This window comes from Nelumbo lutea, chromosome 4, assembly GCF_056320005.1.
Source record: "Nelumbo lutea isolate HS-2025 chromosome 4, American lotus-T2T, whole genome shotgun sequence".
Lineage (NCBI taxonomy): Eukaryota > Viridiplantae > Streptophyta > Magnoliopsida > Proteales > Nelumbonaceae > Nelumbo > Nelumbo lutea.
Genome location: NC_142687.1, coordinates 82,079,928 through 82,097,054, shown reverse-complemented (window position 1 = coordinate 82,097,054; position 17,127 = coordinate 82,079,928). Strand labels below are relative to the sequence as shown.

At 34.4% G+C, this 17,127-nt stretch overlaps 1 protein-coding gene across 2 annotated transcripts; it reads right to left on the bottom strand.

Annotated features, from left to right (window-relative positions):
- Positions 1–9,111: 9,111 nt before the first annotated feature.
- Positions 9,112–16,621, bottom strand: LOC148861334 (cAMP-regulated phosphoprotein 19-related protein). 2 transcript variants are annotated; one of them, XM_088983538.1, is made up of 7 exons: positions 16,406–16,621; positions 15,982–16,056; positions 14,144–14,203; positions 14,014–14,061; positions 12,121–12,183; positions 9,737–9,799; positions 9,112–9,379 (listed from the first exon to the last, which is right to left on the bottom strand). In XM_088983538.1, the coding sequence occupies exons 2-7, from the start codon at positions 16,036–16,038 to the stop codon at positions 9,371–9,373; spliced, it is 300 nt and encodes a 99-aa protein (XP_088839664.1). In that variant the 5' UTR covers positions 16,039–16,056; positions 16,406–16,621; the 3' UTR covers positions 9,112–9,370. The 2 variants fall into 2 exon arrangements, with proteins under 2 accessions (XP_088839664.1, XP_088839663.1); XM_088983537.1 differs by having other exon boundaries at positions 16,127–16,483.
- Between the last annotated feature and the right edge of the window lie 506 nt (positions 16,622–17,127).

Below are 17,127 nucleotides of genomic sequence, written 5' to 3'. Positions count from 1 at the left end.
CATCAAAAGGCCACTTGGACCTTCATACCTTCCAAACTCCAGAATGTTAAGTAGGTATACATATGGTGTTGGGATTGACATTCCGGTATAAACTTTCGAGCTCAAAAAAATTGAATAAATGTTTGACCCAATGAGTTTGTTGCTTCATGAAGATGGTATAAGAACTAATATTCATGGAATTTGCTTCACCTATTCCAAAACCCAAGAATATTTTCTAAATTAGAGCTTGATCCTAATCCTAAAATTAATAATAAAATAAGGGAAAAGAACAAATGTACCAAATAACATAGAATACCAACCTATCAAGTAAAATTGTCAAACCAGCAGGTTTTATTGTAAGGATGATCAAATAAAGTCTCTTTATCAAATCTTAATTCACACTATTTCAAGTCAATTGTAAAGATCAACATTCCACAAACTTGAGAAAATACCAAAGTCCATGAATGTTCTTTCAAATCTTAATCAAATTCCTCAAACCCCAAAAAGATTTTTCAGAGCTTCTTTAAACACTGTATTTGTTTTCCAACTTCAAGCTCAATCTTAGTTTCTAAATGTTTTTTTTTTCTAATTTTCGACAGAGGTCCACTAGTTTAAGGCATTCCTCTTGCATGACCTAGTCTAGTTAACCATATATTCCTACACATCCTTGCTAAGTTCCTTTGACCCAACCCAAGGAAGCTTTCTATCTAATCACCTACAGATCTAGTCATCTTAGGACTCCTCCAATTAGTAGCTATGCCCATCAACACCACTGGAATCACATCAACCTAGCACTTCATATCAAGTCTATTACCTCAACCTCACCCATAGCACCCTATACCTTCACAAGTTAGATTTAACCTCGACCCATTCTTGCTTAGGATCCAATATCTGATTAGCCAAGTCATAGCAGCCTCGATAGTTCTAAATGTATACTAGGGACATATTGGATTTATCGTGGTTTCCCATTGTTTTTGCCTGCACTTTATCATTTGCATGAGCATATCACATGATATCACATGTTGCATCCCTATAACTAGTCCATAGCCCACACTAGTTTATTCCCACTCATTAGATGCCTACAACCTAGATTGATACCTTTATAGAACCAACAAACTAGGCCCTTTAGACAAGCAACTTTGAAACATCCACCTAGTCTAGCTCCAATAGAGTAAAACAAAAAGACACAAAACAAAACAAATAAAAGTTCAAATCCCTCTTAAATTAAAAAGAATCCTTTCAAGATCGTCACCAATCTCCCACCAGATTTGGCCAAGATGAAGGAGAACATGGAGGACATACGAGCATCCCAGCAAAAAAAAAAAAAAAATCAAGTGCCCTCATCCTAACCTAAACCTTCCCAAGTTAAAATCCAAAAATTCTACAAGTACGATGGATCTAATTGTCGCAAAGCTCGCATCCTTCTTTTTTGTATAGACAAAATTCAACTTGAGTTTGATGAATGATTGCTAGCCCAACCATTTAGCCCAAAAAAACCGCTTTGGAATGGTATACCCATCTCAACCTAGACACTCAAAGGACATGGGGCAAATTAGTATAACAATTTATCGAGAGATTTGATGATCTAGAACACCTTATAAAGATGCATTGCAAAAGGTTGGTGTATGCATTGAATAGGGAAGGACAGAAAAATCAACTCAGTACCCACAAATCCCCTAGTTGATATAAAAAAATCTATTGTAGTTGCCACCATACATCAACCCTTACCTTTAGCACATAAACATCAAACTTTAACGGATCCCTTTAAAAGAAGAGTAAAGACACAATTTGCTTCCTCAGCTGATCAAGAGTGGATATCTAACATCTTTGTCACCTAAACCAATTTCCAATTCCCAATCCCTTATCGAAGAGCTTCAAGATGGGCAAGTATTGCTTTTATCACAAAAGACCAGGGCACTTGACTAATAATCGCACAGTTCTCAAAGTCAACACCCAAGATCTAATCCATACCTAAGAATACCCCTTAAGATATAACTAAGGCACATAGGCAGCCTGGGCAGTGGCGCTTGGGTGCGGCTCGGATAATCCAATAAAAATAAAACCTTATGATTCTCAAATAAATACCTTTTTCTCCTAAAAACCCTAGGCTTTCTACCCAGACATCTGCTAGGTGCCAACCCTTATAGTGTAGGCGTTGTTTGCATCATCTCTGTATTACATGCATACTTATTATGCATTCCATCTAAAGTCTATGCTCCCAACAAGAAAAGATTACCACACCTACCAGAGATCAAGTCAAAATGAAACAAGATATCAAAGAACTTTGAAAAGCAGTGAACCTGTTAACCTTGAAAGTTGATTGGTTAATCTTTTGCACAAGAGTAACACCACCAGTTTTTGCTTCGAATCTTATGCCACCGCCTCAACCATCCAAGAGAGAAGTGAAGAAATTAAGCCTATTACGTTGCCATCTTTCCCAACTTTTACCCATCCTAGTCAAAAAAGGATACTTGCATTTATTGCCTTGGAAGCTGGTTGCGGATCTAAAGAATTTCAATAAGAAGGTTAACTGTGCCTACCATCAAGGACCAGGACATGAGACCAATGAATGTTGTCCATTGAAGTATGCTATCCAACTCCTCATTGATGATGGCCAATATAGCCCTGGGGCTCAAGCTTATAGACGTGCTGCCACCTAAAGAACATTTACATTGAATTTTGTTTTTGTTTGCACCTAAAAGCTCATTGTACTCAGTTTTACTTCTGACAAAACAACGAATTCAATTGGGCCCAATTTATCCTCTAGAATATCCAGATTTGGTGATCGAAAACTTGCAACAAGTGTTATCGATATGTTATTGAGAAAAATTGGTTGCTGAATGGAAATTCAAAAAAGGAAATTTATGGTTTATGCATTTTTCTTTTATTTTTTTCTTGATAATAACATAAAAGAAAGTTTTTAGTTTTTATTGTTGAGTGTTGAAGAGCATTTCAAAATGGAAATGTTCTATTGCCCTGTTTTCATCACACTAGTAGCAGTTTATGCCTAATACTTTTTAACAATGTAATATCAACGACGGTCATTACTCAGGATTAGCAAATGACCCTCAAAACAAATATCTTCATCTTCATCATCAAAGCCTCGTTTGGTGGTTCATTACATGAATCTTTCTTTCCCATTTATTTATTTTTTAAATAAAAAAACATAAATAAAAAATTTAATAAATTGGTCCATTTTAGAGTTCCACAAAGTGTAGTAGAAAGAAAGAAGAGGCTAGAAAGATACTTTTTTTGGTAGTAAACACAATGAAACATACTTGAAGCTCAAATCTAATCTATCACTATTTCAACTAGAAATTTTCAACCTATGACTTAAATTAGTAAGCCAATGCAAACAAAATTTTCTTCTATAAAAACACCATAACATCTCACATTCAGCCTACATAGAGAATACATGAAATGACACTCATTAATTGTCTTAATGCTCTAAGGAGTCTTCAATCCCAAGTAAGCTATTGATAACCAACAACCTTTTTACATTTTTTAACGCTCTAGGCATGACTCCCATACTTAGTACGGGGCAACTATTTTAAAATTTGAATTTTTTAAATCATTTATATTAAAAAATTAGGTTAGGTTTTTCATTTATTGTTTTGATATATTTTTATAGACTTACCGTATTTTATCTAGTATGTGACCCCGTTATGGGGCAGCCACACATATGTATCATTTTGGTTTTTACTCTTTTTTATTTTTTATAGTAATTAGGGCTGCAAGTCAGGCCGGGTTATGTCGAGTTGAGGCCAACCCTAGCCCAGCCCTAAGTTCTAAACCCCAACCTAACCCTAACCCTAACCCAACGCAACCTTCAACTCGACCAATCCAACCCTAACCCTAACCCTCACTAAATTCCTTCAACCCTAACCCAACCCGAAGTCAATTTTGGGTTGGGCCCAACCCAACCTTATTCCATCAACTCTCACTACATATATTAGTCCTATATTTCATTGGTATTTATTTGTTGACATTTTTTTTGTTCTTTTGGTACAAAATTTAGAAAATCAAGTGACAAAAATGACTATAGTTTATTATGAGTTATGACTTACGATAGATCTTTCTTAGGCGGCAAACAACATAGAGGAGATGAAGAATAAAATTTTCAAAAAACATAAAATAATGTTATTAAGGTTTTAGTCTTTCTCATTAGAATTAAGTGAAGCGATTATCTTAAAAGAAATACATGATACTATATGGTGGGGGTTATACAAATATCATGCATCTAAACAAATCAATGTATGTTATATATTACATATAACATATATTTATATATGACATGTACTATAGAGTCGGGTTCGGGTTGACTAAGGGGTCAATCCTAACCCAACCCAAAGTAAAGTCGGGTTCATGAATTTCAACCCTAATCCTAACCCGAACATCAACCTGACCCAACCCAACCCAACTTTTTCGGATTGGGTTAGGGTTGGGTTCGGGCCAATCCGACCCAAGTTGCAGCCTTAATAGTAATATTATTTTATTTGAGAAGATTTTATTTGACTTTCACTAATCGTCTAATAATTATATTTATACTTGAAATTCAAATAAAACTAACTACTAAAGTGGTTGTGGATACTTCTACATTTCCTGCATTTTTTTAAGAATGGATGAGATGGGAGCTTCCCACTTCAAATTTCATGACCAAATTCATCCGTTTGACCGTCAAACTAGAGAGATACCATTTCGACGCACTAGATTAAATTTTCACATCATCTGTCCTAACTTGAAGCCTCAAAAGGGTGATGGATGATGTCAGACCCATTCTTGTCACATTAGAACACCTGGACCAATAAAACAACCTAATAGGCTTAAAAAGCTCAAAATACCAAAAAACCCCACTTAAGACCAAGAAAAGACAGAATAACATTGAAATGTTCATTAAGTTTTCATTTTTTTGCCACTTACAACCATAAATACGAGATCTCCATGACAGACACACCCCAAGCTCCCACTGGATGCATAAAATTCATGAAACCACCCCTAAATCAAAGAAAATGTTTCGCCAAATAGGAATGCTTGACTGTGTATCTATTTCTTTGAAGAATCTTTGCCTATTTGTGTGAAAAGCTATGTTAAATTATAGACACTATAGCTGAGCAGATTTAGACCTGACTCTTCTCCCTTTCTTTATAAATACTGATTAATTCGAGCTCAAGGGAGGGGGAAAAAAAGAAAGGGGAAAGAATGGGAAGAGAAGAAACAAGAGAAAAAAGAGGAAAAAACCTAAGAGAAGCCCCCAAAGAGAGAAAAAGAGAGAAAAAGAGAAAAAAGAGAGAAGAGAGCTTTCTTCCAGCCCATATACTACCTCTTGTTCACCCGAAATTTAGAGGTACTCTGAACCCTAGATTCCAAACTCACATCCTCTATTTCAAGCGGAAGTTGTTACAACTAGAAACATTCCCTACCTCAAGAACCCATTTGAACTTCATTCTATCTCATCCTAGCTACTGGAAAACTTTTGACGAGGAACATACAAAAGGTAATTATTTTATAGTTTTTCTGGGTTGGTTGAGGTTCTGAAATGTTGGAGAACCATCATGTGTAATTTCTTCTTAATTGAGAATAGAGGCAGAGATGTGAGGGTCTTAGGGAAATTTGTACCAAAAACCTGATAACATCACCTTAAAATCGGTCTTAGGAGAAGTTGAAAGCATGTTCCTCCAGATTTAAGAAATTCCTATAACCATTTCCATTTTTCTCCAAAAGAAATTGAGACCGAATAACTCCCATAGTGGGCTGCTACAACAGCTTGGAGAGATGGGTGCCTAATACCTTCCCTCTCCCAATCCTGGGCACCTGAAATCTCTTGGCTATGTGCCTTTTCAATGAAGGGCACAATCACTATCGAAGACCTAAATCGAGTTTTTAAATCTAAAAATAAGGGTGCATTTCCTCTAAAAAATGGGTGGCAACTCTATCTTTTTGAACTAGCCATGAGCTTTCCAGAGCTCACAGCCCTTGCCATGGTTTATTGATTCGTGTTGCCCATCAGTGGTTTGTTACTAGAGAAGAAGAGAAATGAAGAATTTTAGATTGAAGAGGAATACAGAGGTTTGAAGGAAAAGGAGAAGGGATGCTTACTGCCGGTTGATTCCACGTTGTTGGAGCTTGTTGAAATTGCCGCTGGTGGTCTCTTGTTCTTGAGCTAAGGCTTAGGTGAAAATGAAAATGGGGAAAAGAGAGGTCAAATGAATGTGGGGAAAGAATTCGAGTGTTATGTTTGACTGGTTTTGTTTTTTACTAACCGATTGAACTGGGCTGACAAGCTTAGCGGAAGCTTAAGGTAATGGAACAGATAGCCCTGAAGAGGGCAACGTGCACACCTCCTATTGGAGGGTTCACACGCCCTGCGACTGAAGGGTCAACTGAATCCAGACTCCAATTCAGGTGGGCTTAATTCAATAGATTTTTGATTCCTCAAACCTCTCCTTACCTTGAAAACACACACTTGAATTTATTAATTTGACAATTTATAAGTATTTCGGTTAGAAGTAGAGGTGAGCATTTGGTTTATTTGATTGAAATTTTGAAAACTGAAATAAAAAAAATGAAAACTAAAACCAAAATTTTTGGTTTGGTTTTCGATTATTTCGGTTAAAACTGAATTTCATTGACATATATAAAATATTATATATTATGACATATATTGTATATTATAATACATACTAGGAAATTGAATTTTATATACAATATATTATAATGAAAACCACAAATAAAAAAAAAATGAAAACTGAAATTTTCAATTCGGTTTTTCGGTTTTTACCGAATAATACTCACCCCTACTTAGAGGTTGGAAAGCTTGGATTCTCAGTAGGGGTGGATTTGAGCTGAGTTGAGCCAAATAGTACCAGGCTCGAGCTCGAGCTTGGTTTGAGCCAGAACCTTGAGCTCGAGCTCGGCTTGAGTCAAAAGTTCATAAGCTCGAGCTCGACTCATTTTATATTTTATAAAAATATTTATTATATATTTTATTATAAAAATATTTTATAAAAATAAAAATTATATATATAAATTTTATTTTATATTTAAAAATTAAGAATTATAATATTTTTATTATATATATTATTCACTATAATTTTATTATATATATTATTATATATTATATATATTTGAGCTGGCTCGTGAGCCTCACGAGCCAAGTTCTAGTAGGCTCGAATTTGGCTCATTTATTAATCGAGCCATTGAATTGGACTCGAGCTCAGTTGAAACCGAGCCGAGCCGAGCTTTTCATGAGTCGAGCTTGAGCAGCTCTTGAAAAGCTTGGCTTGTTAGACCACTAAACAGAGAAACAAACATGACCTATTCTTATTCTTATTCTTATTCTTATTATTATTATTATTATTATTATTGGCTCTCTTGTATTCGTATGTTTGGTAGTTTAGGGTGTAGGGGTAGGGAAATACCTTGATCGCATTTGATCCTAACAACTGGGTTCAGGTTAGAAACTGATGATGTGGCCAAGGCAACGTCTAAATGTGGGAAATTGGAAAAAAAGTTAGGTTTAAACTTATATAGAAAGTAATATAATCATAATGCACCTCCTTGCCCATGCACCTTTACAAATATTCATAAATACAGATTGCTTGATCTGAATCTATTCACTATTCTATATAAATGAACCACTTTAATTTTTTATTATGTTCATGGTCGGGTTGAAGTTTAACTTTTGCCACAATTTGAATGGGCCCAAAGCCAATGAATATATGCATGTATGTATATTGTCACTCAAACGTATAATAATATATTTGGTCAGATTTGGATTGACAAATTTAGGCATGTGGTTGAATAAAAAATTTGGTTGGGTTATGGTTTTTGAACTGCTGTTGACCCGCGTGGCTAGACCATTTGGCTCAGGAATCGTCCAGGCAATCAGTTCCGTTTTATCCCAAACTGATCACTAACAAAAAATTGTTGAATTGGTCAAGAACCATTGACTCAGGCGGTTGAATTGTCGACTCGTTTGACCCATTCAACAGTTTTGGCTATTTTTTAAATTTAATTATTTAATTATTTTATCAGAACGGGCCATCCCTTCGAACTGGATGGTTGAACTATCGACCCAGATACTAGTGGCCAGAACGGTTCCGATTCCGGGTCATTTTTTAAAACATTGGTTTGGATTGGCAAATTTGAGTCTTGTAATAAGTTTGGATCTATACCAAGTCCCATGTTTATGATTGGTTTTGGTTGGGCCCTTAACTTAATCCAACCAAGCATCTAATTTATACTCTTGCTTTATTAAAGATAGTAAAATTATAATCAGTTTGGGTCTAGACCAAGTCTCATGTTTAGGGTTGCTTTTGGTTTGGCCCTTAACTCAATCCAACCCAGCATCTAATTTGTACTCTTGCTTTATTAGAGTTGGTAAAAGTAATCAGTTTGGATCTAGACCAAGTCTTATGTTTAGGGTTGGTTTTGGTTGGGCCCTTAACTCAATCCAACCCAGCATATAATTTATACTTACTTGATTAAAGATAGTAAAATTAGAATCTGTTTGGATCTAGACCAAGCGTCATGTTTAAGGGTTTGCTTTGGTTGGGCCCTTAACTCAATCCAACCCAGCATCTAATTTATACTTGTTTTATTAAAGATAGTAAAATTAGAATCAGTTTGGATCTAGACCAGTTCTCATGTTTAGTATTTTGGTTGGTCCCTTAACTCAATCCAACCCAGCATCTAATTTATATTCTTGTTTTATTAAAGATAATAAAATTAGAATCAGTTTGGATCTAGACCAAGTCTCATGTTTAGGGTTGCAGCATGAGAGAGAGGGAAAGCGCATGCCTTTTTTCTTAGGGTTGCAAATGGAATCAAAAGTGAATATAGATAGGGGTGATTCGAATTCGATCCAACTAAATCAAATATGAATCCATCTCTATGAAACTTGATCCATTTTAAGATTATAAGCAGTAGTGGCTGTGTATATATATTTGCACATTTTATTAACATTTTTTAAGTTCGACTATAATATTAGAAAGACATGATATCGGAAAACTTACGGCCAATCAACTGGCATCATAAAATAGGACTAATCAGGTGGATTTTAACCAAATAGCCACTAATTCATAAATGCCCCAACCTTATTCCCAGTTGGTCTCATGAATTGAAGCGTATTCATTTTTCTCCAAGGTAACGAACTTTGTAATTTATTGCTTGATCATTTCTAAGTAGACAGCAATATTCTTATTGAAAAAGGTCTTACATTATTTTAAAAAGGTTCATCTACCATGCAGGACTACTTAGAAGCTTGTTGTCGTTGGAAGGCAGTACTTAAAAGCGGAGATTCACTGAATTATCATTTCATCGCTCATGAGCACAGCATTTGGAATTTCTTGTTCGAACAAGAGCGTTCAGTCTGAAGGCCCAAGGAGATCATCTACTCAGTCTGCAAAATCAACGACCCGGGACTTAATTAAAATAATTTTAAAGAATTAAGAGTCCGTTTGATTTGTAGGAATTAGGATCATTTTGATTTCAACTTTTTTAGAGGAAAATGGAATCCCTTTTCCATTCATGGTGGAATGATATTCTCCAATTTGAAGGAATGCCCATTTCCTTTTCCTCTCTCAGTTATGAGAATCCATTCTAACCAATTCTGATTTCGGTTTAAATTTCAATCTAAACCAAACAGGTGAGGGGAGTACACCATTCCAATTCTTAATCCAATTGTAAACCAAATGGACCCTAAAGATTGAATAACTGAAAAAATATATAGACATAGGGGTTGGAAGATAAAACCCACCAAGTTATCCCCATAGGTTGTGCAAGCAGGTCTCCGAGGTGGCAGTTGTTGGTGAGGCGTCCGCTGAGGATCATTTGCCATGTCAAAATTCAGTAGTTGAAACCATATCACCACTACACACACACACACACAGACACACACACTCTCTCTCTCTCTCTCTCAAACATAATAATCTATAAAATTTCTCCTTTTTTTTTTGAATATTTTAAATAACCAACGAGATCGATGCTCTCATTCCCATAAAAAATAACCTAAAATCTCTCTCTCTCTCTCTCTCTCTCACACACACACACACACACACACACACATACATTCCCAATAACCTAAATAATATCATCTCCTAAAATTTCTCCTAAATTACCTCCCTCCCTTTCTCCTAAAGTATCTTTAATTCCTATTTATCTCCTAAATTATCTCTAATTCCTATTTATCCTCTCCCCCACTTGTTATCCATATCTATTTAAAGTTTGAATTAAAAGTTTAAAAGTTATTTAAATATTCTGACAAAATGATATATTAACTTTAAAATATTTATTAAAAATACAAAAAATAATTATAATAGATTTAATAATATTCATATCATTAATAATTTTATATTTTTATAAAACTCATCACGAAATTATGTACTAACATTATAAATTATGGTTTTCCGGATTATTCAACTCAAATGTTATTTAAACAATAAAATACTATTTAAATATTTCAATAAGTAAATATCTTAAATAACATTAAAAGTATTGAAATAACTATATAACAAAATATTTAATATTATATAATAACTTTGAAATAATTAAAATTCAAACAAAAAAAAATTAAATATTTTATATATTATTTAAATATTTAAATAACTAAATATTTTAAATAATAAAATATTTACTAGACTTTAAATAGTTAGAATAATGAAATTATGTAATAAATTTTAAAATTTCTTAAAACTAGAAAAATAACTATAACGTAATATTCAAATTAATAATAATTAAATATTTTACAAAATTAATAACGAAATTTTGTAATAATAGTATAAATTACAATTTTATAGATTATTAAATTCAATAAATAATTAATATTTTAAATATAAATAATGATATTATTTAAATAAAAAATAAATAATATTTTAAATAACTAATTTCATTTATATCAATTAATAATTCTAGAAAAAAACGTGCAAAGCAATTAATATTTATTAATAATAATTTTAAAATCTTAAGATATATTTATTATATATTTATCCATACTAAATCAATATTTTTGTATTTTCAGTAATTATTTATTGTTTTTTTGTGATAAATATATTTTCAATAATTATGTACAAATTTATTTTTGTTTTGTTATTTAATAGAACATTTTCAATAATTATTGGAGATTAAACTAATGTTATTCAAGTTTTTAAATTTACTTTATTGTACTTATTGTATCTTTGTTATAATTTATTGATTAATATTTATTTGAGGTTAAATTGTTATTTGAGAATAAACTATTTATTGACTAATTTAACACATTTTTTATTATTTATTGTATCTTCATTATCAATATATTTTCAATAATTTTGTAATTTTGCTATAAATTTTCAATAATTATTGGAGATTGAACTGTTGTTATTTATTAGATATTAGACTATTAATTTAGTTGAGGTTAGGAGTATTCACGGGTTAGTTCAGCTCGGTTCTAGGATGTTTGGCCAACCCAATCAACTTGGTCAGGTTAGGGAGTTGGTCACCTGAAACCGTCTAACAATTATTGAAAACCAACGAACTTGGGTTGTATCTGTTTGAGTCAATTTTCTGTTTGGTCGGTCGGTTCAAAAGATTTAAGTATAAAGAAATTAAATTTAAATTATAAAAAATTATAGTAGAATAATTAAAAAAATAAAATTAAAAATTAAGTTTATGATTAAAATATTTTAGACTAAGAAATATAAGAATTTTTCAACTTTTCCGTATTAAAAATATAAAAATATTAATATATTTATGGTTAGGTCATTTGATTTTGGTTGATTTAAAAATGGGCAAGGCGAAATTGATCCAACCTGGGTTGGGTTGGAAAACTATTCAACCAAAGCCAATTGAAAATACTAGAAAATTGACCAACTCGAGTCAAATTGGTCTATTTCATCGGTTTGATGGACAATCCTATCTAGTTAAAATTAGTTATTATTATTTTTGTATTGTAAAAAATTATTAAAAATAGTATATAAAATATAAATAATAATTATTTATTTAAAAAATAAAAAATATAAAACAATTATATACTTTTATGTATTTCTATTATTTAGCTTTCGTTAAAGAAATCCCATACATTACACGAGTTGCCGCTAGTTTCTCACTAATACCAATCCCTCCGTGTTAATCGATTTTCATTGTAGATTTGTAGTTTGTAGACATTACCTGTAATTTCGGTCGTAACGTCTCCACTGCAGATTTGGACCTTTCGTTGAAGCCCGTTACTTGCTGAAAGTAAAATAGTGCCAGTATTAGATCAACTATGCAGAGTAAATGGGTTTGAAATACCGATTATGAACTCTTTAGGGGGTAGGGAGCCCACATGAAGGCCCACTTATTAGGTCCTTTTCCACTTAGAAGATAATGGAATCAGTGAAACACTTTCTTTAAAAAAAAAAAAAAAAAAGCAACAGCATACCACTGTGCAAAATTTGGATGTATTTGGTATCATGATGTTTCATGGCTATGTAAGCGTGATATAAGCATTTTAATTTTATCAAACCATAATCCTGTTTTCATTGCTTTAACCCATTTTTCCCGGTTTTCAACCTGCTGTTAATCTGACCAATTGAACCGTTCAAACTGCCGCCCAATCTCGACTTCAGGTCCAAGTTTTATTAAGGCCCGCCGTTTGGTAAAAAAACATTGATTTGGTAAAAAATTGTTCATTTTGAATGGTTCAACTGTTGATCCATTTGACTTGATAACTTGGGTGGTAGGTTGTACATTCAATGCATGTACAAAGTTCTAAAGGCCATAACTTTATACTCCAATGTGGGATTGAGGTGATCATTTGTTTTGATTACTTTTCGAAACCTATGCATCCCAATCCTGCTATTTTCACAACAAAAAAAAATAATAATAATAATAAAACTTTTTAAACGTCAAATCTATAGGTGTATATATACATTTAATGATGTGGTATGATATGATCCATTCAACCTAAACAATTGAACCGGTGACCCAGACCTAAAAGTAAAAGTGGATCGGCCTCCACATTGGTTTCAAAACATTGATTTTCAATGCTTAAATCAAGGACAAATATAATATCCAAGCAAAATCATGATGCAAAACACCCATATCCATGAACAGGGCATAGGCTGTAGGGTTGTAGCTGACATGGGCTTTAAAGCTGTACTGAATTTTGGAGTGGGTTTGAGGTTTGAGCCGACTAACCCAGTCTAACTTATAAATGCAATTTTGATTTGCTTTTTTTCAGGCCAGCCTTAAACCACGTCTAGTCAGTCCTTTGTGGCACTGTTCTGGATACCAAAGAAGACCACGACAAAATCTATAGGCAACCCTAGCCATATAGTATGGCCCCATCACTCCCACCATTAAACGTGGTTTGAGAAAAAGGCAAAAGCTTGGGTCCAATGCTACAATACTCATAAAACGCACGGTCTAGTCTAGGGCCCTATGTTGCGATATGTCCAATATTCACAAGTCAGCTTAAGGCCTCGAGGCATGATTGCAAGTATGACTTTTGTGGATGGTAGAGAGATATATGTTTTCGTAATCGGGATGATTTATTCTCATATTCTATTTGGCTCAAGACACGAGTTAGAATTAGTTGGAATGAGGTTTTATTTTTATGGGAAAAGGGAGGGACTGGCCATTCTCTTCAATTGAGAATATCATTCTACCGGAAATAAAAATGAGAATCCAATTCTGTCCAACCAAACATTTGGAAGAACGTAATCTTCCAATTTCTTTCAAACCCATACAAGGCTACAAATCGAATGGGCCATAATGTCATCAGTTAATGACCATTTGTTGCAAGTTTTTTAAAACCGATCCGGAGAACGAACTGTTCAAACCGAACAGTCAGCTCGTTTTAACAAAAAAATAAAAAAAAGGTCAAAACCATTCGAACGATTAACCACCCGGGTCAACGGTTTGCTAACCAAAATCAATGGTTTTTGTCAAGAATTCGATTTTGAGAAAAAAAAAAGCAGAACCAATCACCTGGTCGATTCCCAGTTTTTCCGGTCCGACCGTCCAATCTGGTCTAGTTTTAAAAAACATTATTTGTTCGTTAAATATATATATCCTTACCTTGCCTAAAGCCCAGTCAGCTGAATCGAAAAATGCACGTTCGTGATCCTGAAAATATGAAATGAATTCAAGACCATGACAAATCCTAAACAAACTGAGCTGAAAAAGTGACAACTCAAGGCTTTTTTACCTTTGAGATCAATGGCTTCTTTCGGGGCACAAGTCCTCCATATTTGTTCCCAACCGTTGCCTGCTTTTTACAGATAAAAATAGAGCTTGATTTAAAGCTTATTCTGACCATAAAATGAGATAATGAAAGACAATGTTGTTGAACATTTCCAGGTCCATATCAACTAATCTCAAATCTTTTGACACAAAACGGGAGGTGGGAAATGTTCCCAAGTCAGAGAACTTATCAACTGAACCAGTAGTCACCTTCCTCAGCTTATTTCTTTTGAAATCTCCACTCTTCAACTTGAACATTTTTTCTCCTTTGCTAAACGTAAAATTTGTCTAGAAAAGGTGATTAGTTTGTCCACGTGGCAAGCGTTGTTGTGATAAACCACACACCACGATATATGGGTTGGAGAAGGGGACAGAAAATAAATCCCTTTCCAAGCTCACAACCGTTCCGGGCCACGTGCAAGATTCATGAGTCGTCTATCAAACTATTAGTTTGTCCACGTAGCAATCGTTGTTGTGATAAACCACACACCACGATATATGGGTTGGACAAGGGGACAAAATAAATCCCTTCCCAAACTCACTCAAACCCATTAGGTAAGAGAGTTGAACTAATAATCACACTTCAGTTATTTCAACGGAGTTTGGAGATATGTCCTTTTCATTTTAGGGTGAACCAAACCCTAATTTCTCAAGTCTTAACGACCTTATTAATAGAAAAAAGTTATTTAATAATAAAGTTTTACATTATTAATAAAATACATGGGACCTGCACTTTTTACATTGGGACCATGAATTTATTATTAATGTCGAACCTCATTTTTAGTTCCACAGCCCACTGAACAGCAAAAACCTTCTGAATTTATTACTAATGTGAAACCTCGTTATTAGTTCCACAGCCCACTGAACAGCAAAAACCTTCTGAATTTATTACTAATGTGAAACCTCGTTATTAGTTCCACAGCCCATTGAACAGCAAAAACCTTCTGAATTTATTACTAATGTGAAACCTCATTATTAGTTCCACAGTCCACTGAACAGCAAAAACGTTCTATTAATAATCTAAAGCCGTTCATGCTAGCTTGGTTAAGTGTCCGTTTGGAATGGCTTTTGGGAAGAGAGGTGTTTCAAATTGGGCTTAACCCTGTATTTGATAAAAATCCGAAAAGCTAATATGGGCTTTTCAGATGCTCAAACCACTGTTTAAATGTTTTAAAAAACCAAAAACTGAAAAGATGAGAAGAAATGTGCACAAGAAGACCCAAAAGCAAAAATCCTCCCAAACGGACTCCAATTAAAACTGATTGCGGTGGCCCTGATCAGGGTTGACGCGTGAAATTTCATAGAATAAACTATCAAAGGATAAAATTTTATTTTTTTTTAGGTAGAAGTAGGAATCTGTAACATACCACCGCAACAGATTTCAGCTCAGCCGATTTTTTAAAATTTAAATAAATTCGTCATCAGATTCAGAACTAAGAACATTAGCGGAAGTCTGAGCTGAGGATCTCATTTTAGATGGAAGCTCAAGCTTATTCAAGCGTTGAATAGTAAGGCAAAATTTCAAACTAAACTAATAATACTGACATACTACCAGTCAGGAAAACGTAAAAATGATTTTTTTTTTCTTTTTTATTCTTGGGGTGGACGGAGTTTGCACCGCAGATTGTTGCATAGTCAGGATTGTAATCCCTTTGTGCACTGACGTAATTAAGAGGGTGCAATTCAGTTCTGTCGACCGAAGAGGCTTCAGCTCTGAGTTTGCACTTGACTCAATCTAAGAAGATAGGTACGAGGGTTTCTTTTTATAACCAGAGAGAGGGAGAGAGATCGAAAGATGTATACCTCTTCTTCTTGGGAAGCTGAATACTCCTCGCCTCTGTTGCAGCTCGCCATGGCCATCTCCTCGCTCTAGACCTCCTGTTACAAAACTCGCCACCATTAGCCACCATTAACCACCATGAGAGAGTGGTGGGGGAGGAGAAATTACCTTGCTCCAGAAGCTAGGGATAAAGATATGCAGATACAAAGAAGAGGGAGAGGAAGTTCAGAAGGAAACAGAAAGTGGGCAAGAGATAAAGAGGGGATTGAGTAAAAAGGTGAGATATGAGATGATGCGTTGCAGAGAATGGAAGAAATGAATTTAAAGACCAAGAAAGCGAACCCCATTATTCATTCTTTATTATTTAATAAATAAATAATAACAATATTATATTAAATTAACAGGGAAAAAATCCGGATAAAAAAAAAAAGGATGAAAGCAGCAAACCAGAAGGAGGGGAATGGAGGATTGGGTGGTTCCCGTCGTTAAAACATCAGCATCGCTGTTTATACATGACATCACCCACCCCCTCACAGTCACAGGAGCTTGTCGTTGTCCGTCACCGACACTCCTCGCCTCTTCCTCCCAATTCCCAAGTCTCAGAATCCCAACAAAGGATATCTCGCCCGGTCCACTTGGTCCATCCATGGTCCTATCTTCATCATTATCATAGACGATCCATCAACTCTTATATAATATCTATCTATCTATCCATCCATCTATTAAAGATTACGGGTAGTACAATTTGGGCGGGCCCAACTTGAGCCCGGACCAATTTAGCCCATAAATTTTAGTGATAGGTTTAGATATTTTTTGTTTTCAAATTAACCCTATTTTTTTGAACCGGATATTGTAATTCAAACTAGGCCTAACCCAAACACAATTTTATCTTATTCTAACTTGAGCCCAATCCACCTATGTATATGCATATACAAATACATACTTTAGTGTGGGCTAATTAACCAGCCTGAACCGACCCAGACCTAATCCAAATATAAGTTCGGGCCAGACTCAAATCGAACAACCTCGGACTTGAGCCTTATCCCACTTCTTAGGGTTGGACTTGGATTAAACTTAAACCCTGTCCAGCCCGCCTGACCAACACCCCTAGTTATGATGGTCTTTTTCTTTAGAGGCTGTCCTCGCCTTAAAACCAATCAACTATCTGC